Source organism: Antechinus flavipes, chromosome 1, assembly GCF_016432865.1.
Source record: "Antechinus flavipes isolate AdamAnt ecotype Samford, QLD, Australia chromosome 1, AdamAnt_v2, whole genome shotgun sequence".
NCBI lineage: Eukaryota > Metazoa > Chordata > Mammalia > Dasyuromorphia > Dasyuridae > Antechinus > Antechinus flavipes.
In genome coordinates, this window is record NC_067398.1 from 118591149 (window position 1) to 118612902 (window position 21754).

Here is a 21754-nt window from a genome sequence, read left to right on the forward strand (position 1 = left end):
TGAAACTGAAAACTGCTAATTATAACAACTGAGAATGGCATCAGATACAATATGAAAATACTTTCCCCAGCTTTTTTGCAGAAATGTGGTACACTGGTATAGACTGCTACATGTGTCTTACTTGCAATATATTGTGTAGTTTTGCTGAAATTATTTTTTCTCTCTATGGGAATGGATGAGAAGGAACACTGTAGGAAATATAGGTGAAACAAGGGATACCAGTAAAAAGGAATTTTTAAAAATAACATTCTAGCTTGTTCAGAGAATTTTTATATTTATTTTAAAGACTTTTTTGAGTGCTAATTATCATTCTCAAGCCCCATAGATAGTCCAGTTCCACCTATGACAAATTCAGGTAAACAAGTGCATCATTATTTTATATTATTTTTAAATATATAGAGCATTCCTTAAAAAGTATTTTGTCCAATTCAAATTAATCTTGGATAAATAGGCTTGCCATAAACATGAATTTGCTCACTATAATAATAAACAACATTTCAGAAATGGTAATATTTATGCTTCAGATTCTGGATTTCTCAGAGACTCCTATTTTGAAATATCATTGTTTGGATCAATGTTTATTATTGCTTATACTCTCTCATGAACTTAAAATGGTTAAATGACAGCTTTTTGAAGACTCATCTTTGTGGGAAAATAATGTATCTATAGAGGTTATACTGTCCTGCCACTTGTTATCAATTTCCCAATCCTAAATTTTTGTCCTGTCCTTGGGAATTCCCACAATAGGTGAGCAATAGTACTGTACAAAGGGAAACAAAATTAAAGGCTAGACTATGTGTGAGAAAGGAGATGCCCAGACATTATTAGGGCTCTGAATCATTAACATCCTCATCAGGGCAACAGTAATATTCCACAAAACATATCTGTCCATCTTCATTCTTAATCATATACTGTAAAGAGAGGAATCCCCGGTTATCAGTGCGAATAGACACCTTACATGATAGGGCTAAAGCCTTTGTAGATGGTTTCAGCAAAGAAATCTTGTATCTGCAGGAAAATAAGAAACTATTATTTACTTATTTAAACATGACAAAATTATCTTTAACTCCAAATGAAGAAATAAATAAAAAACTAACAAAACTATTAATATCCTTAAGAAATAAATTACTTAATTGAATACTATTTTCTCTTGATTTCTTTAACCTTCACCTCACACATATGCTGCCAAAATACTGAGATTTTTTTTTTTAATGGCAATGCTATTTCTAGCCTTAAAAAATTTACTTAAAAAAGTTATCTTTTTTTTAACTTATCAAAATAAGTTTCTGCTAAATCACTGCCCTTTCAAACTTCCTCCCCCAACACCTTAATTTTTTTAAAAACCACCACTGCCAACAGTATAAACTACGGCACAATGTATACTAAAAACTGACCTGTTAGTTTGGGTCTGATTACAATGAAATGCTTCCATCAAATCAGAATCTTTGGGATAGTCAAGGTGTGAGCTTCCCGAATTTCCAAAAGTGGATAACCTAAAACATAAGATTACCAAATGCAATGGACCTTTATAAAAGAAACTAAGTCAAAAGATTTTATTACTATTGTATCCTTAACACAAACATAATGAAAATGTCCTTATCCCTCCACTGAAGAATAAAGAAACTGATAAATGGAAGGACCTTGGCTCAAAACTCACTAGTACATTACTTTTGTCACCAAGAGTCTACATATATCAATTTTTTTCCTAAGGCTATTGTATCATTATCTGTAACCAACCTCGTCTCTAAGCCTGATGTATTTTATTTTACTCTGAAATTCTGCAGCTTGGTGGTTCTCAAACAAGCAATGTTTGTCCATAAATAAATACTCACTGGATTCTTCCTATTTGCTTAAGCACTATACAGAGCATGGAATAAACATAAACAGCCCCATGCATTCAAGTAGCTTATGATCTAGAAAGACACAAAACTAGCACACATTAAACAAATGGAGAATAAATCACAAAATAGTAATTGAATGCTTAACTGTTTCATGGAAACTAAGAGTATTGAAGGAATTCAGAAAAAAAGTCAATGGGAGCTGTAGAAATTAGAGAAGATTTCATGGGGGAGCTGGATTTGAAAATGAATTTTGAAAAGGAAACAGTAGGATTTGAACAGGAGGGGGAAAAAAGCATTTTAGGAGAGGTAAACTTGAAGACTGAATTGGTCAATTTGCTTGATACCACCTCTCCATCTGTACCCTCCTTAAGAAGAGATTCCCTGACAAGCCCCAGTACATGAGGAGTATAATCCCAGAAATGGTGCTAAAAGGTTCCTTAGGAAATTTTACTTAAGACTTTGGAATTTCACTTTCTGCCTGTAGTTAACAATGAGTTCTGGTCAATAAATTAAGTTTTGAATTAAGTGAAGTATTACTATATTCTTCTTTAGATTGTAACATATTTGCATAATGCTGTGAGAAACTTTAACTGTCCTAAAAATGATCTGAGAACTAGTTTTAAGTAGCTGACATTTTACTTTATAATGCTTAAAATAGGAAAGGTATATTAAAATATTTGGTTTTCCTCTAAACCAGTTCTAAATATGGAACCACTAGTTCAATAAAACAAGAGTAGCTACTATATTTCTGATTTTCAATAGTATTGCAAATTTTCTAATCTAGGAAGTCTCTCTGAAAAACATTCCCTTATCTCATGTTAACCAAATCCTTGCTCTCTTTGGCATCCCGCTTTTTCTGATCATTCATGTTTGACACTGTATGATCCTACTTCGGGTTTTCTTGACAAAGATATTGGAATGGTTTGTCATTTCCTTCTTCAGCTCACTTGACAGATGACAAAACTGAGGCAAACAGTTAAATGACTTGTCTCGGCTCACATAGCTAGTAGGCGTCTAAAGGGCATTTGAACTCAGTTCTTCCAAACTCCAGGCCCAGTCCTCTATCCACTGCTCTAAGGATTTATGAAGTCTATATTAAGTTACTATAAACTTTTTACTCTTCCATATCTCTCTCAACTAAAGTGTAAGTTTATAGATTGAAGATACAAGGTATTCATTCCTCGAAGTACGTAGCAGTATCTAGCAGAGTACTACGTAATACTATGCAATAGCCATAGAAATATTTGCTGAAAACTGCGTATACAAAGGACCACTTTTTTGCGTATTCATTGCACTAAAATGAAACAAAAGAATATATAATACAACATTTCTCTAGAGCAAGGGCACCCTAATTTTCAATAGTCATCATCAATCATAAATGAATTGAAGTACGTAAATAATTACATTAGCATCAATTAAATTACTAAGTGTTGCTACTCTGTTAGCATGATACCTCAAAGAAGGTATTAAATAACAGAAACAGTGAATAAGTGGTTAGGTCCATGCTCATATATGCTAATTAATTAATTGGAGAAGAGGTAGCAAAAAAGAATGCAAAGGGATGATCAAAAATAAAATATCAATTTGGGGTACCTGAAATAAGGTTTTTCTGGTGACATGGTAATTTGCAGGACCTCACTGCTCATGTCTAATTCAGCAAAGGCTTCACGCAGGCCTTCTGACTGAAGAATAATCTTATTAATAACATTTGTGCTGCAGAAATCAAAATCCAGTGTATCTTCAGGCTCTTGGGTATTAATTTTGCACACTGTCACTACTCCACCTTCTTCTAGAAAGAGTGTCAAAGGGTTCCCATAACCTTGATAACACATCTTAAGTGCGGTTGAAGTTCCTGAAGAGAAATAAATTAATAATCAATAAGTACTCCAAGCTAACCTTTTTGCTTTTAGGTTTAACTTTTATTCAGATCACAAGTAAAACTCATTTAAGTTATAGACTTTATTTATGTCTAGCAGACATTGTAATGTTCATTTATAAATTTAATTTTATTAAAAAAAATAAGAATAAGAAAAAAAAGAAAAGAAATACAAAATAAACAAAAACAAAAGAGGATACCATCATATGCCCAGCAGAACATCAGAGAAGATTCAAAATATATAACAAATGATCAGATCCAGAAAGTATACATATTAGTAGAAGAAATTATATTCATGAATGTCCATTTTTTTACTTCCTTATAAATTTTTTTATTCCCCGAGGGTCCCCACTAGGTGTTTCGATGGAGCCAGCTAGGAGGTGTTTGCATTTGAGACAGATTAATCCCTAGCCTCAGGAAGCTTCAGATCTTTTCTGGTTCTATGAGAAGCCCAGTTTTGCCACAAGTCTTCTTGATTTTTCGCCAGTCTATGTTCTCCCTGAGGTGTAAGGTGGAGGAAATCTGAAGAGCTTAAAATTTACCAACCTACTCTGCCATCTTCCCAGACTCTTATAATGTGTTTGCTTTTTTTTTTTTTTTTTTTTTTTGCTAGAGACATTATGGAACAGTGAATAGGGCACCTGGAAGGCAGGCTTAGTTCACCTTTGTCATATATTGGATGTGTAATCCTGTGTGATTGTTTAACCTCTCAATATCTCTAAGAATGTAAGTGACAGAAAGGGTACTAATCTGCATTGGTAGAAGTTCCTCATGGGGAGTTCTATAAACTGATGAAATTAGTTTATATTACTCTAATAGTCTAGTCCATTAAAAATCCCAGAAATAGCAACAATGACAAGAAAAAAAGTACTTTAAAAAATCTCTATTTTTGAAATTCCTAAATTATTCCTTGACTTCAAATATATGTGCACATGATTTATAAGCATTATATAAGTATGATACTGTAGCACCCAAAATTATGCAATATAAAAGGGTTTTTAAATTTCATTTACAGAAGCTACTTTTCATCTTCCAGAAGTCATAATCACAATTCTACTAAAAGAGTGCTGATACAAAGGTGCTAGAGGTCCTAACGTAATTGATCACTGAAAGATAGTGATGCTGGCAGTCTAAGTCACTAATGACATTGTTAATAATGGCTACCTATGAAATGAAAAGCCATTTTGAAGCAGATTGTGGTGCCTTTAAGAAACTGTATCATCTATTGATCTGTGATTCCTTTCAGATTTCTAAATTCTCCTGGCTAAGACATATTCTCCCCAGACAAGTTGTCTTTCCAGGATGCCAGAGCCTTTTATCCAATTACAAATCCTGATCAAAAAGCATCCCTTTGAATTCCAATAGGAGATCCGAGCTTGTCCCAGCCCCCATTCTGACTTGCTTGGGTTGTCCAGCCCTCACTGGTTCTGATCTGTTCGGGCTTTTCAACCCTCACTAAGACACCCAATATAATAAGCTTCCATCAACTAAAATCTTTGCAGATGGACCTTGACAGCCCTCTTTACTGCCAGGACTTTCTTTCCATTGAGAACTATATTCTCAGTGCAAAAGTCCATTTCCAAAGATCTGCCACTATAGAAGTCAGTCTCTGGTTAAACTGATTTCTAGCTAACAATAAACTTTCATTTTGCAACTAATATTTGGGAATGAGTGAATTCTTTCACTCCTAAAACCTGCGGCTGATTTAAAGGGGATTTTTAATAACTCACTTATAGCCACTAACCTCTAGATCACCACTAGATCTAGACCACTCTAAACTTGATCAATTTGACCATAAAAATTCCCAGGAACCAATGGAATTATTCAAGAGTGGGGAGTCCTAACATTGACTAGTCAACCATGACCAGCTTTTGTTGAAAAGTCTTAAGCTAAATGCATATTTGTAATACAATAGAATTTTCATTTAATTACAAAATCCCATGCCCAACCCTCTACAGGGCTATTGTAATAATAATGCTAAGCTACTATGGAGCTAAAATATTCACTGGCCAAGAAGAGTTCCAGGGAGGGACTAAAATGATTCTGAAGGGTTTTTATGAATTCACATCTACATCAAAAGAACTATGACATTTTACATTTTTAGGATTTCTTTAAAATTTCAAAACCTAAGTAGAGGGTTATACTTTTAAAGTTCAAAGTGCAGAAAAATGTATTAAATTATTACAAGGTTGTCTTTTTTTATTTAAACCATAAACATATTTAAAAATAATGTTAACAAGTACATTATAACAACAATGTAGCTACAATTAAGCTACTCAAATAATTCCCATAAGTTAAACCTTGGCCATTTTCAAGTCTTTTGTTTATTTCAGTTTTAATTCCTGAGTGTCTAATATATTAAAAAGGACTGTAATTATCTCTGCAAAATTTGAAATGGGTCATAAAAACATTTGATAGTTTTCAAAAATATTCTAAAATTTTAAAAATCACTCTTGACTTCTGATTAACGAATTCCTGAAATAATTAATTAAACTAATTCAAAATTAAATTAAAACTAATTCTAAATATCACTCTTAAATTAGTGAATTCTTGAGAGTGCCTTCATGTTATATCATGGCAGTAACACTAATATACCTGGCAAAGGAGTTGAACCAAAAATAGTCAAGCAGTCTAGAAGGACCGTTAAATTGATCCGAAATGTTATAGATTCTTCCCGAACAATAAACTCTTGAAATATTCCAGCCTGTAAAAAAAAGAAGCGGTGAAGATATAGTCTTTTATACTAATGTATTAAACTATTTTGCATATAGTTCTAAAGATTTCACTTCTAAGTATCTGAAAGTAGATCAGCTTGGCTCTGCCACTCACTATTGAGAAAACCTTCAGCAAATCATCTAACCACTCTAACCACTAAATCAGGGGTATATCAAATGATCTTTAGGTAGTTTAACAACAAAACTATTCGCCAGAGAACTACAAGACACTGCTTAAAACTCAAAGGACTTGGCGGTGCCCTAGACCCTCCTAGAGGAGCCTGTTCTATAATCGATAAACCCCAATACACCTCACCTCTCCTAGCTATCAGTCTATATACTACAAAATCTGTCATAAACAAAATTTCTATAAAAACGAAAATACTTTACCTAAAAACTAGATATTTCGAAAAGTGCTTCAAACAACAATACAGGACAAGGAAATTGTCTGCATAATCCTTTTGGTTAACTGTAAATTCTGATCTATGAATATTATGTAGAATTCCTACAATTAGGTGCTGGAAGAGATCTAAAAATCACTAAGTCCAATATCCTCATTTTATAGATCACAGATGAGGATCTAAAAGGGATTTTGAAGGCCATCAAATCAAATCCCTAATTTTAAACGTGAATAAATTAAAGCAAAGAGACAAAATGACTAGCTGGCAAGGGGTGGAGTTAGGCCTCAAACTCTGGACTTAGGGCTCCAAGTATAGTGCTCTTTCCTAAATCATAATTTAACAGATTATCATTCCAATACATGCACAAAGAAAAGTGGAATAGTATGTATGTCTCCATACCTGAATGAATGCATTTGCTTGCAGACATTTTGCATTTTCTACTGTAACCTTGATTCCATTTGTTGTTGCAAAACAGGTTGCATGGTCTCTGAAATGAATGGCTTTTAATATATTTGAAAAATTCCTTACATTGTCAAGGATGGCAACTAAAATGCACTGGCTATTCCCACCTTCAAATTGTGTAGAAAGGGGCATTTTCTGTTTCACATAAGGTTATTTCCACTGGATGGTCCAAATTTAAACTGGGATTAGCCACTGGCTGTTTGCCTTAGCCACCTATAAAAAAGATAAATGATAAGGATAAATGTTAATTTGAATCCAGTGACTTCAGAAAAAAATTTGCTTTAGTTGTATTACCCAAAAAAAAGACTTAAAAAAAAATCAATTTTGGATTTTCTTAGCACAGTGTATTCTCCTAAGCAAAACTATTTAGATTTCTTTCCACCCCCCCTGTAAGTGCACGTAAAAAATCTGTACAATGGAAACATTACTGGATTAGAAACTAAGAGGCTTGGATTCAAATGTGAGTTCTGCCATTAAAGTTGGGAGTCACTTTTTCAGAGAATATTTCCTGAAAAATGCCCCAAACTACCCATATAGTGCTATTCTAAGAATCATGTATCTATAACTTCATATTATAAAATAGTTTCACAGGATTCCCATTTACAATCACAACCTAGATTTTTTTTTTTTTTTTTTTTAAGTGTGTGAGGGTCAGATTTGTGAATTCATTAGAATAAGGAAGTTTTGGTGTATAAACTCACTCTAGAGAAGCAGACAACTGGTCTATAATTTATAATTGTAGAAAGCTGCTTGGAGCACTGAAAATTTAAATGACTTTCCCGTGTTACTTAGCTAATGTGTTTCTAAAGGAAGCCTTGAATAATTTCCAAACCTAGTCCTCTATGCCCTACTACTCCAACTTACCTGACAATAGTGTTAACTATTATACAAAAGACTATAGGGAGTGGGATGGGAAAGTGACTAGACCCTAATCAACTTCAGCTGTGTCAAAGCCAGGATTCCGGGATAGTTCTGCCCACTCCCAGTAAAAAGAACAACGGATTAAGGGCTGGAATGATTTCTAGAGATCACTTGGTCCAAACACCGCATTTTACATATAAAGTAGAGGTATTTAGGTTGTCCAGTGTGGGTGAAGCACTGGACCTGGAATCAGTTAGACCCTCCTAGTTGGAAGACCCTGGGCAAGTCACGTGATCTTTGCTTTAGTTTCCTCATCAGTATAAAATAAGGTTATCTCCAACTTCCAGGTTATTATTATTGCAGACATCAGACGATGTCTGTAAACTGCTTTGATAACCTAAAAGCGCTACATAATGCCAGTTACTATAACTATTATTTCAAGTCCCAGAGAGATTTGGCAGCTACAAAATAAAGCGTATTTATATGGGCGCTCCAAATTTTGCACGCTAGGACTTTGTAAAAGGTAAAAAATAAATAAATAAATAAAAGTTATAGTTTACTTTATCTACACTTACCACCCGTCTCTACATCCCTCCCCCAAACCGAAAGGAGATAGAAAAGCTCGAGTCTTACAAGTCCTAACTTCTTCCTTCAAGGCTCGGCTCAGATGATCCCTCCTAAGGAAGTTTCTCCTGATACCTTCCAATGGTGGGTGCTTCCTCCTCCCTTCATCGTCTAATTACTCGTCTAAGTATTATTTCTACCTCCCGTTCTTTTTTTGTCTTTGCAGTTCCAGCCCCTAGCTCAGTGTCTAACTAGCGCAGCCGTTTGTAGGGTCGGAATCGATTCCAGCCCCACACAGCCTTCGCAAGGTCCTGAACAGTCTCGGCTCTCCTCAATGCCCAGGAACGTCTCAAACGTCACCGTTTTTCCCGCTGTAAGCCTGGAAGGAAGCTCTTCTATCAGCTGCTGAGCCAGACCAGAGAAGTCGGAATCTTGGTTTGATGTGACCGCGCTTGCTCAAACTCACGACAACACAGTGCGACAGCCGTAAAGTAACTTCCTTCTCAGACAAACTTTTTGGAACCATAGAGACGGGAAAGAGGAGAGAGAGGCAAGGCGGCTCGGAGCGGAAGGCGGAATAGGCAACTTGTAGTGTGCAGCGTGCACGCAGGAAAAGGAGGATTCCGGGCAAGATGGCGGCTGTCAAGAGGAAGCGGCAAGGAGGAGGGGGTCCTGAGGCTAAGAGGCCGAAGGGAAAAGGAAAAAATGCCGGAGCACCCGCCAAACCGCTCCCTCCAGCCCCAAAGAAAACAGAGGAGGAGGAGGAGTATCGCATCCCGGGTCCTGTCTCCAAGGTAAGGACGGCAGCCCAGGGTCTCCCATGGGAGCGTGGGTTCTCGCATGACTCCGACCCCGGCGTTCTACCCAGGAGGGTACAGCGATGTGAGGATCCTCGGTGCGGGGTAGCTCTCGGCTCCCGCTAGCCTCCACAGTCAGGCCGGGCCCACGTCGACCCGAGCACGTGGTTGTCACCGTCGAACGGACTGGGAAGGTTTTCTCAGCCCAATTTCAGGGCCAGCTGGGCCAGTCAACCAGCATTTACTAAGCGCCTGCTGTGCGTCAGGGGATGTGCTAAGCGCTGGGGATGGAAAAACGCGCCTGTATTTATAAGATAATCCCTTGCTCTCCAGGATCTCCGAGTCTGGATGGGGAGACAACGTGCCGGTCCCCGGGTGCAGGTTGATTGGGGACGGTCTCCGAATGAAGGCGCTGGGCTCAGGGAAGGGAGCGCTAGGAAAGACTTCTTGCCGAAGCTGGGACTTGAGGGGAACAAGGGGTGTTAACTATTCCTACCTTCCTTTGGTCCTTCCTTTCGTGTGAATTCCCCTTCTCCAAGGCTCGTTCTTGCTGTTGCCTTTTTCTCAAGTTTGTTTAATAATAATAACGATAACTGTACAACCATCTCACTTTATTCTCAGAGCAATCCTAGAAGGTAAGTATTATTGAATTGAAATTGGGGCAAAGGTGAAGGGATTTGTCCAGTGATACCCAGCTGGTGTTTGAGGCAGAATTCGAATTCATGTCTTCCTGATTCTAGGTCCAATGCTCTCTTTTCTGAGATAGGTTACAGGCAGAGGTACTCTTTTTTTTTTTTTTTAATGGTAGTTCTGCTGTGCACGCCTTATCTGAACCTTCTCTAAGGTTTTAGCTTGACTTTGGTTTCTTGAGACAAAGTAAGTCCAAATTTCTATTGTTCTTCATTCAACAAGCATTTATCAAGTGCCTTCTATGTCCTAGATGTTGCACTAGGTGTTAGGGATAAAAATCAATTGAGAATTTAAATTCGTTTAGGGTGAAGGAGAATCTAACATCTGGAAGAATTCATTTGTGGCATTCGAATTGAACCCTGAACTAGATACTTCCAGGTTAGGTGGGGAGGAGAGGGCATTTTAGATGGGGACAGACTGCAATGGTTCAAGGATGAGAGATGGAATGTGTTGTGTGGGAAATAGATGCCAGTTTGACTGGAACTTTAGCTCGTTGAGGAGTGTAACTAATTGGAATCTACAGGGAAGGAATTGCTCCTGTTGGAAGACCAGAGGAGGCGAATGAAGGTGTATTTAAATTGGAATTGAAAGGATGGTTAGGATTTCCATGGGTGAAGAAGAGCAACATTTTAAGTGGAGGAGATATGATCAAAGTGAAAATGGGGTTATATATGGTTTTGGGGAAAATAGAATTCATGGTGGAGAGTAATTGAATCAGGCTAGGTAGTTTGGAGTTAGATTGTCAGGAGTTAAGGGGCATGGACTTGGTAAACTATGAAGCACCAGGGAAGTGATGGGGACAAAGAAGCACCTTGGGAAAATTAAACTGGCCATCGTGTGTTGAGAATATATCGAAGAGTGGGAAATCTAAAGGCAATGTAAACAGTTAAGAAATTATTGAAATAATCTGGGTATTGGCACTGAGAATATAATGGAAGGTATGGAAGTAAAGGGAAAAAAATGAACAATTTGGATTTAGAAGCCTATGGACTAAAAGGAGTAAAAAATTCTTAAAAGTTTAGTGCTAGAAATATATAGCAACATTAAACAAAAGAAGATAAGAGGAATTCCTTTGAGAGAAAGGAGATGAGGTACTTTAGTTTGAGGTGTAACCAGATGGACATTCAAGAAGTTTAAAAGACTGAAGACTTAGTCATCAATCCTCAAGCATTTATTGAGCCCCCCTATTATTTTTTGAATAACCATTCTGGGCACTGAGTATAAAGACAAAATAGTACTTGCCTTCTATTTGCAAAGTCTCAACAATTCTGTTTTTACAATATTTTTTGTAGCCACCCCTTCTCTTTACTTATATGCTTGTCACCTTAGTTCAGATATTCCTTAACTCCTTATTAGAGCATTGCTGTGGTTCCTAAATTGATAGCTCAGGCTTTCTCATCTTCAACACATTCTCCACATAAATTCCAAATTATTATAATGAAGACATAGGCTTGTTTACTCTTCTGCTTAAAAAGCTCCAGTGGCTCCCTCTTACCTCTAGGATAAAATGAAAACTCTGTTGTGATGTTTAAAGTCCCTTACAATCTTACTCCACATTCCAGCCAAACTGGCATGCCCTACTGTTTTTTCGTTTGAAGTTCTTTCACCCTGGTTTAAGCCCGTGTTCCCCTTTATGTCCGCTGTGTTCTAGCCAGCTTAGCTTTTTTGTTGTTCTCCACATGTGATGTATTCTACTTCCTGCCTTACACCTTTTCCAGACCACTTCCCATGAGTGGATGCTCTCAAGTGCCAGATGTCCTAGATGTCCATCCAATCCTCTGAGTCTATAATACTCCCACCAGTAATTATTAAGTATCTCCTTTATATACATGTTATGTTCACTTTTCTGTACACACATGGCATATCTTGATACAGAATGTAAGCACTATTCAGCTCTTAGCTTCATATTCCTATACCTGACATAGTGCATGATAAAAGACATATACCTGACATAATCCCTATAACCTGACATAAGTGCTCGATAAATGTTTTATAATGAATGAAAAGGAAAGAGTCCTAGAATAAAACTTGGGAAGGGAAGAGTAAGTGAAGGGGATTTAACAGGAATGCTGAAATTTTGTGGTACCACAAATGCTGAGAAAACGAAGAGTAAAGAGAGTGAGTGCTGAGAACAGGCCAAGAAATAAATGATAAATGGTATCTTGATCAGTTACATACACTAAAATAGTTCTGCTTTATCATATGCCTTTTCCTCTCCTCTCCTCTCCCCCTTTCTCCCCATTTAAAGCCTTTTGTGTGCTGAGAACTGTTAGTAGCTAAATGAGATAAAAAGTTTAAGATGTTTTCTCTACTCTCATGAGAAGCCAATAGGCTTTGAGGAATCAATGACACATGTACTAACATTTTAGTTTTCCTAATAAAAATATAGAGTGCTTGAGTAGTTTTGAGAGAAGGGTATAGTTATTGTCTTCAAAAAGACCAGGAAAACTGCCTGGGAAGGAAATTGCTTTACCAATTTCCACCCCTTTTCAACCATTCTTGGGGGTTTATGAAATAAATAAAGTGCTCTAATGTATTTGTTATAAAGGGATCAACAAAAGAGCATTTTTCCTTTATTTCTAGAATTTAAGCCTGTGCTTCTTAATTTAACAAATAGAAAGCATACACACACTTGACTGATAACTTTTTAAGTATTAAAGGGATTCTAACAGTTGAAATTAATTTCCTTTTATTTATTTTGGCTCCTTCTTAGACAACAAACTTCTATTTCACTTGCTTGGCCTTCTCAACACCTTAGAGGCAAGGCCTTTTTTCTTTTTCTTTTCTTTTCTTTTCATTTTCTTTTCTTTTCTTTTCTTTTCTTTTCTTTTCTTTTCTTTTCTTTTCTTTTTTTTCTTTTCTTTTCTTTTCTTTTCTTTTCTTTTCTTTTCTTTTCTTTTCTTTTCTTTTCTTTTCTTTTCTTTTCTTTTTCCTTCCTTCCTTCCTTCCTTCCTTCCTTCCTTCCTTCCTTCCTTCCTTCCTTCCTTTACTTTGCACAGCATAGTAGCCTTTTAATTGTTTTTGTTGAGTTATTGGGATGCCTTGCAGAACTGTAATACGTAACAGTGAAGAAGATTAAAACTTGAAGCTTGACTTTGTTTTAACAAAGACCAAAAAACTAAGGAAATGCCCATTCATTGATTGAGGAAGGACTTAACAGATTATCATTTAGTGTAATGTTCTGGTTAGCTTTCTTGACTTCTTGGGACCAGCTTTCCTTTCAGCAGAGTAATCACCACGAGAATAACCAGGGATAAAGTCCAAATTATTATCTTCTTTACCGTCTGTCTCCTTGCCTAGGGCCCTGGGCTAGTTTTCTGGAGTCCTTCAGACAGGCTTTAGTCTCAGTGTAGAAATGAAGGACAGGACAGCCACCAAGGTGGTGGGAGAAGGAGTGAATTGTCTTGTCCAGTCCTTATTGGCTTTTATATACTCTTATTGTAATTATATCGTTGTAGGTGTCAATCTTGTAGAACAATATTAAGTACTAAGTACATGTACTGAACTAGAGAACTATTAATCACCAGGCTAAACTAGATAACCATTGTCTTATCAAGTTTCAAGTATGCTTCTCCAGAGTTCTGACTCTCTACAATTTAGAATAATGTATTATCATTGTGTTAAGAGAAATGTACACAGGAAAACTTTCACAGAAATCTAGGAATATTTTTATGAACTGATTGGAGAATGAATTGAGCAAAACTAGGAAAACAATTTATATAACTAACACTGTTAAGGAAAATAACTTTGAAAGACTTAATCAGTGCAGTGATTGACCACAATTCTAGAAACTTTTGAATCTTGCTTCCCATTCCTGGACATATAGTTGCTGGAATAGTTATAGAATGTGATTTAAAAAAAATTTTTTTTTAAGATTCACTTGATCCTGACAGTGCTTTTTTGTTACATAGAAGGATCATTGACATGAGGAAGCCTACGGAAAAGGGAAATAGTGAGTGTTGCCACAGAAAAGAATTATTAATCAAATATTAAAGAATACTGAAGAGAGCATCAGGGAGATAAAGATAAGCAAGACAGTTTTGGATCTACTATATTTAACTTGTTATCTACTTTAAAGAAATATATATGTAATAGGGATTGTATTTGTCATTCATAATAATAATAAAAAATTTACAAATGCAGCCTGGGGAGGTGTCATCAATTCTAAATAAAGCATCACTTCATATTTACATTAAAATCTTATATGCAGTATATGAATAGATAATCCAGTCACACTTTACCATCTGTTTATATAGTACTACAGGTCTTAATATCAGAAGACTTGACTTTGAATTCCAGTTCAATCACTTGGTATCTGTGCAACTGTAGTATCATTTGATCTCATTAGTAAAAAAGGGATTATACTTTTAGTTCTGATTTCACAAGGTATTGTGAGAAAGTATTTGGCATATTTTAACATGTTAATATAATTATGAATTCTCTTTTCTATTAAAGTAGGTCCCTGTAAAATGACCTCTTTGGTCTTTTCCCACTTAAATAAATACTAAGAAATATAATTATAACATAAATGTTTAAAGTGTGTCAACAGGCATAATAAATAATATCAGTCTAGTTAAATTTGAGATTTAGTTCTTAGGGGTATATGTTCAATACCTTTTTAAAGTTTGTATGTCTCAAAATTATTTTTCTTCTAGGGTAAATGGAAGAATAAGGAGAGGGTTCTTATCTTCTCATCGAGGGGAATAAATTTCAGAACAAGACACTTAATGCAAGATTTAAGAACATTGATGCCACATTCTAAAGCAGGTTGGTTTTTCCTTTAAGCCATCTCTTCTTATTGAATACTTTTGAAACTTTATGTTGGAAATAGTTATTTGAAGATGTTTGTATAATTATATTTCTACAGAGAGTAATAGTTCCTGTAATTAGGACAATCTCTTCTGTATGACTAGCGCTGGTTATTTGGTGGCATTATTAGGGAATAAAGCACTTCAAAAATATAATCTTTCAAGTACCCAGATCATGTTCATCTTCATTTCTATTGATATAAATCTTTCTAAAATGGATTTATATGCTTTCTTCTTACTTAAAAAAGAATTACTGAACACAGTTTAAATTTTTCTTGATGGCTCAAGATCATCACTGTAATAGCTAGTATTTTTATAATACCTACTCTATAGCTGGCATTATGCTAAACATTTTGCAGTTATTTCATCATCACAACAACTTTATTTGACAAATGAAAAAGCTGAGGCAGGCAGATTAAATGAGTTGTTTGGGTCACATAGCTAGTGTGTTTGAGGGTGGATTTGAACTCAGGTTGTTTTGGCCCAAAATTTTGTCTATATGTCAGTCAGCTGCTATCATATCCAAATTATGTTAATGTGAATATGAAATGTTATATTGCCCTATAATACTGTAATGTGCTCAAGGCCTGTGGGACTATTTCTCCACATAATTCCAGCTGCCATTCTTTAATTCTTGGTCTTGCATGGTTTCCAGAGTGGCTTAATTTTCGTGTTGCTCCTAATAGGCTTCTGGGGTTCATTTATTACATGAAAGAGTTTGGTTGGCTTCTTAAAGTCTTTTCCATTTCAAAATCAATAATTCTATAAAAGGATAATCTTTTAAAAAACTGGCATTCTACCAGAGTTTCCATGTGGCAGTAACATGGAATACAACATCTGGAGGATTAAAAATGAATATGGAAAGAAGCAGTGGAGAGATACAGTGTGAGTATGAGTAGGGAGTTAACTTATTTGTAGTTAAGAAGAATAAAAGATGTAGTAAGAGAAGATGAGTTGGTAACGTGATGAAGTTGATAGGTGAACAGCCAGAGTACTCTACTGGAAAGGAGTTGCTAGGGAGGGAGGGCATGAGACAGCTCTCCTTTAACATGGATAGGAGTCACACAAAGTGAACTACTTGTTGCCATCTGCATTATTGGAGAACATCTGAAATTTGAACCCATTTGAATATATTGGCAAAATGTTTATATAAGCATTAGGTGTGAAGATTAATATTTTTTGTTGCATTTAAATTGATTTCTGTGGATGTGATCTTTATAGAATAATTTTTTGTTGGGATATTTCAAATTGTTTTGGAAGTTATTAATTTTTGTTTACTTTTTTTTCTTTTATCAGATAACAAAATGGACCGGAAAGACAAGTTGTTTGTAATTAATGAGGTAATTTAAAAAAGAGACAAATGTAGAATTCTTTTAAACGTCCTTTAGAAATTTTGATTAAAGATATTAAGATGATACTTGATTTAACTTACTTGAAAAAATAAAGGGATATATGGTATGTAGATGTTTGAATACTTAGTGGATTTTGGAAGTAAACAGGCATTTATTAAATAGTGCTTATTATATGCTTTGAAGTTATTGTGTCATTTCATCCTCATCATCCTTGGGAGATTATTCCCATTTTACAATTGAGGAAACTGAGGCAGAGGTTATGTCTTGCCCAGAGTCATATAGCTAGCAAGTGTCTGAAACCTAACTAGAATTTAGGCCTCTTGCTTTCTCCACTGCACCACTTAGCTGTTTTTATATATATAGCATTCCTTGAAACTAAGAAATTTATATTAAGAGTATTAAACTTGAATTAACGAGTGAATTGCATTAGGACTTACTTTCAAATTATCTTTTAATTATATGTTTTTTTTTAAGACTGTAGACCTTGGGAAGGATCCATGTTTTTAGCCTATGTTTTGAAGCCACATTATGTACTAAAAGTGTAATCTAAGAAATCTATTTGGTGATCATTTTTGAGACAAGATATTTAAAGTAAGAGTTAATGAGTGAATCTAGTTTACATTGTTTATGTTTTTTAAACATGAGGAAATATTTTAGTCTCTGGGATTTTATTCAATTCTGTCTGTCATATGTTAAGGATTTTGCTAAGCTACATTATTAAATGTAGCATGATTTAAAGTTTTTAATCTTTATTTTAGTGTTTAATGCAATTCAACAAGCATTTATTAAGTGCACTGAATTGGGGATACACAGAGAAAATGAAAAACAAATTTTACTTTGGAGGAACTTAACATTATATTGAGAAGATAGGACAATTGGATAACTTCAGTGTAATTGAAATAAGGAGTGTATTAATAGCTCTCTCTCAGGTTCAGAAAAGACTTCTCCCAGAAAGTAGCAGGTGAACTGAAGCCTTCTAAAAGAATAGAGGAGGGCATATGACTCAGGCATTCGCTGGACAGAAAAAAAGTCTGGTATTTTTTGGACTTGAAGTCAAGAAAAAGAACTAAATGGCAACAGAGAACAACATGACTGCCTTATTCACTCTCAAAGTAACAAAAAATAATAATTGTCTTCATGACCTTTGTCTCTACTTTATGAAAGGAAGTGATAATGCTGTTTGGATTATACTGTTCAGCAGGGGAATCTCCAGACTTATTTCTCTTCCATCACTTACTCTGATACTGGGCTTCTCCATACTCACTCTGTTTTAACCAAAGAGATATATGAGAATTCACTTTTTTATAGCCCTAAAATATTTTCTCTTTTCATGTTCTTAGTTTTTGTGATTTGTAAACAGAACTAAAAATTCCTGGATATTGAGGTTTGAGTTCATCACTAGATAAACTTAGAGCTAAAGTCAAAGCAGAAGGTAGCTATCTTCATGTTAGAAGACAGGAGTCCTGTTAGCCTGTGAGAGAGGAAAGGAATGAAAATGAGATAGAGTGTTTAGTTACTTTTTCAGATTAATTCTAAGAAAAGAACCAGGTTTGTTGCTTGTTCTAGTTCCGCTTAACCCCTTCCCTCTGCTTTTCAAGGTTTGTTTTTGTGATTCAATAGTCCAGCCTGATTAGCTTCCTTGTTGTTCTCTAAACAAGATAATGTTCTTCTGGTTTTGAGTTTTACATAGGCCACCTACCCCCATTTCCCCTCTCATTGGATGTACTCCTTCCTCACCTGAAACAGAACTATTAGAAATCCCTTGATTCCTTCACATCTCAGCCACTTCATGAACCTTTCTTTATGATACAAACTGCCCCCCTTTCCCCCCTCCCCCCCCCCACCACCACTTTGTAGTTTTTATAACTATTTGGACATAAATGGTATTTCTTTTCAACAGAGTTTTAAGTTAATTTTTTCTTTGTATCCCTACCACTTGGTGCATATTATGTGTGCTTGTTGATGACTGCTTCATTTGAGCATCTACTGAACATTTATGAAAAGAATTTTTGTCAAATTTACTAGATAGTTTAGATCAACTTTATTTCCCATTATTTATTTCATTTAGGTCTGTGAAATAAAGAACTGCAATAAGTGCATCTATTTTGAAGCCAAGAAAAAACAAGATCTCTATATGTGGTAAGAGAATGTATTGCATAAACAGTAGAATTATTCAATTTAAAATTTTGGTGCACATACCACAGAAATATAGAAATGTATAGAAATCCAAATTTCAAGTAATTTCATTAGTACTGTTTTAATCTGCCATTTTTGTTTTCCACAAAAAATGAAAGAGTTGTCAGGGTTTTTTTTAATAAGATAATAAACTACAAGATATTAAAATGTATTTTATTTCTCTTAGCATCAATTATTTAGTGAGTATTTTGTATTTTTTCCCCCTAATTTCTTAAATAATTTCTTTGTTTTCAGGCTTTCAAATTCACCTCAAGGGCCATCAGCTAAGTTTTTAGTTCAAAATAGTAAGTTGATATAATAATGAAGCCTTTACTGATATGTTGTTTGAAATATTTTTGGATTAGGTATGATAAATCTAAATCTGTTTTTTCAAAATCCATTGTAGTTCATACTTTGGCAGAGTTAAAGATGACTGGAAACTGTTTGAGAGGTTCACGGCCTCTTCTGTCTTTTGATCCTGTAAGTTCTATGTTTTTTGTATGACAACTGTTGTTTTTTTATTTCACATGGCATATTTTATTGTGACTATTATAAATTATTATTTGTTGGCCAATAATAATGTTGTTGCTTTTATAGACTTTTGATGAATCTCCGCATTATTCTTTGATAAAAGAACTCCTTATTCAGGTAAATTTTTAGAAATGTATGATGAATTGAATTCTGTTTAAAGAAAAAAAAGTTTATTTTGGGGGGATTGTTATATTCATTTAGGAAGCTTTCTCTCTCCTCTCTTCCTCACATTCCTTAGTCCAAAGAGTTTTGTTGCAACAAAAGTTAAAATAATAAAAATAAATAATTCTGGAAAACCAACCAAGATATCAATCAACCTCAATTGACAGTATAGATAATATTTCATACACATAGCCTCCCACTTTTATAGTTAAAGGGGAGAATACATTTATTTTTAATGAACATGTTAAACATAGCTGTTAGTATATCAAATTAAAACAATGTAAATTTGAATTAGACTTTCGCATAATTTATGTATGTTTGCCATATATGTATTTATGTTTGTATGTATATATACATAAATACATGTATTTCTTCAATAGATTTTTTGTACTCCACAATACCATCCCAAGAGCCAACCATTTGTTGATCATGTGTTTACCTTCACCATTATGGATAATAGGATCTGGTTTCGTAATTATCAGGTAAGCTAAATAAAAACTAAAAAAAAAAAAAAAAAAAAGTTACTCAAAGTATTTTTGAAACTAGATCCTTATCTTACCAGGAAGTTTGTGTGGTTTACTGGAAGGAGCATTAGCTTTTGAGTATGAGGTCCCAGATTCTGGTTCATCCACTACATAAGATAGTAGATTTGTTGTTAGAAAGAACCATAAGAGGTCATGTAGTTGAATACCTCAAAGTATTCCTCCCCTCTCACCTAATCTCTTTGCCATTGAGGAAACTTAGGTCCAGTCTTGAGTGAATTGTAAAATTTCAAGTCCCCAGGTCTATAGTTAATAGTTTTGTGATGTTAGGTAATTCTTTTAACCCCTCTGAGCTTCATTTTCCCAATTTGTAAATAGTTATAGTGCTTACACTACCCCTTTTATAAGGTCTTTGTGAAGATTAATTAAAATAATGTGTATAATGAATTTTATAATTGCAAAGTAGCTACATATTATTACCAGTTAATGATACATGTGACTTCTATGGGGCCTGAGAACTTAAGTGATTTGTTTGGAGTGACATAGTCACATATAAGTCTTTACTACATCTTTCTTTCCCCGTGGCAGCTCTTATCCACTCCATCATATTGCTTGTCATTTGTTAGATGCCATATTTAAATGTAATGAAATAAAATTAGATCATAACAGCTGCTGGACGTAATTGTGATGTGACTATAGCCCTTATTTATAGAGAGGATATTAGAAACAAATTCAGAAATCTCTATCTCTATTATAGATCATAGAAGAAGATGCTGCTCTTGTAGAAATTGGACCTCGTTTTGTTTTAAATCTCATAAAGATTTTCCAAGGCAGTTTTGGAGGACCAACCTTATATGAAAATCCACACTACCAGTCACCAAATATGGTAATCTGGGTTTGGGATTTAGTTTTAACAGTTCTTGTTGTATTAGAGCTTTATTTCAGTGATTTTCTTGAGATAATTGGTATTTAATTTGTAATCCTTTGTTCTATTCTGTGAAGTAATTATAATTCCAAAACAGTCTCTTATTTTAGTCCTTGACTTTTCATTTTTGTTTCTAGCATCGGCGTATAGTGAGAATGGCCACAGCTGCAAAATACAAGGAAAGACAACAAGTCAAAGATGTACAGAGGCTCAAGAAGAAAGAAGAAAGAACTGTTATTCCAGAAGATCCTACTGATGATGTCTTTAAGACACCAGCTGAAGAAAAGCCAGTGGAAATACTGTATGTGAAACCAGAACCCAAAGTCAGTTTGAAAAAAAGAAAGAAAAAGATATACAAAAGACAAAGAAAAATGATGCAGAAAGCTTTGAAGACTAAGAAAGCAGAGTGAATCAGTGGAAAACAAATGTTTTCCATTGTTTTGTATTTATTTTGCATTCATTATGTAAATACGTTTTTTATCAGGACTTTGATACTTTTGTAGTAGACTGATGAACAAATATAGGGCTAAAAGTGTTTCATGGAAGATTTTGTTCATCTCACTTTTACAATAAAAAGTGGACAAGAATCCAACGGTATATTTATTTTTTTTTAAGATGTTTTTGGATAATTCAGAATTAATTTAGTAGTAACTAAAACATTTTAAAACTTATAATTGCATAACATTAAGGCAATGTTTTTTAATGTTATAAAGCTGACTTAAGATTCAAACACATTTTATAGCACTAAAGATGCTTAATTTATTGGTTATTCAGCAGGCATTTATTAAGTGCTTATTATGTGGCAGTCAGTACATTAAAACACAGGGGAATACAAAGCAAAAGCAAAACCAATCCCAGCTTTTGGGGTATTTGTGAGGGAAGGTTACATATATCAATCAAAAGATATATGGCAAATACAAATGAGATGGAAGGAAACTTAGAAAAGGGGTATTCTAGTAGGTAGGGAACCAGGAAAAAACTGTTAAAAATATTGCACATGAACTAGATTTTAGGACTAGGAAGTCAGGCATTTCAAGGATTAGAGTCCAGGAGAAGCAACAAAGAAGATCAGAATGTCTGGATCTTTGTGTGGGAGAGGAGAAGAATATAAGA

At 34.8% G+C, this 21754-nt stretch overlaps 2 protein-coding genes across 4 annotated transcripts; one reads left to right on the forward strand and one right to left on the reverse strand.

Annotated features, from left to right (window-relative positions):
- Nucleotides 1–254: 254 nt before the first annotated feature.
- RAD1 (RAD1 checkpoint DNA exonuclease) lies at nucleotides 255–9217 on the reverse strand. 3 transcript variants are annotated; one of them, XM_051989643.1, is made up of 6 exons: nucleotides 9080–9217; nucleotides 7232–7507; nucleotides 6313–6421; nucleotides 3435–3693; nucleotides 1395–1493; nucleotides 255–1008 (listed from the first exon to the last, which is right to left on the reverse strand). In XM_051989643.1, exons 2-6 carry the CDS (start codon nucleotides 7424–7426, stop codon nucleotides 825–827), a joined length of 846 nt encoding a protein of 281 aa, XP_051845603.1. In that variant the 5' UTR covers nucleotides 7427–7507; nucleotides 9080–9217; the 3' UTR covers nucleotides 255–824. The 3 variants fall into 3 exon arrangements, with proteins under 3 accessions (XP_051845603.1, XP_051845595.1, XP_051845611.1); XM_051989635.1 differs by having other exon boundaries at nucleotides 8789–9217; XM_051989651.1 differs by having other exon boundaries at nucleotides 8731–9217.
- A 75-nt stretch (nucleotides 9218–9292) lies between these two features.
- On the forward strand, nucleotides 9293–21228 carry BRIX1 (biogenesis of ribosomes BRX1). Its single transcript, XM_051989625.1, has 10 exons — nucleotides 9293–9513; nucleotides 14862–14973; nucleotides 16311–16354; nucleotides 18435–18505; nucleotides 18797–18846; nucleotides 18948–19021; nucleotides 19139–19189; nucleotides 19615–19716; nucleotides 20474–20602; nucleotides 20779–21228. Exons 1-10 carry the CDS (start codon nucleotides 9352–9354, stop codon nucleotides 21049–21051), a joined length of 1068 nt encoding a protein of 355 aa, XP_051845585.1. The 5' UTR covers nucleotides 9293–9351; the 3' UTR covers nucleotides 21052–21228.
- Nucleotides 21229–21754: the final 526 nt, after the last annotated feature.

What these genes read in the sequence shown, in the direction of transcription:
- RAD1 (XM_051989643.1), bottom strand. Translation starts at nt 7,426, where the DNA reads ATGCCCCTTTCTACACAATTTGAAGGTGGGAATAGCCAGTGCATTTTA. An exon ending in AAGCAAATGCATTCATTCAG is followed by an intron (nt 6,422 to 7,231) that starts GTATGGAGACAT and finishes TTTTTTTTACAG; the next exon opens with GCTGGAATATTTCAAGAGTT. An exon ending in TGGTTCAACTCCTTTGCCAG is followed by an intron (nt 3,694 to 6,312) that starts GTATATTAGTGT and finishes ATTTCTCTTCAG; the next exon opens with GAACTTCAACCGCACTTAAG.
- BRIX1 (XM_051989625.1), top strand. Translation starts at nt 9,352, where the DNA reads ATGGCGGCTGTCAAGAGGAAGCGGCAAGGAGGAGGGGGTCCTGAGGCT. An exon ending in GATGCCACATTCTAAAGCAG is followed by an intron (nt 14,974 to 16,310) that starts GTTGGTTTTTCC and finishes TTCTTTTATCAG; the next exon opens with ATAACAAAATGGACCGGAAA. An exon ending in TCTGGTTTCGTAATTATCAG is followed by an intron (nt 19,717 to 20,473) that starts GTAAGCTAAATA and finishes TCTCTATTATAG; the next exon opens with ATCATAGAAGAAGATGCTGC.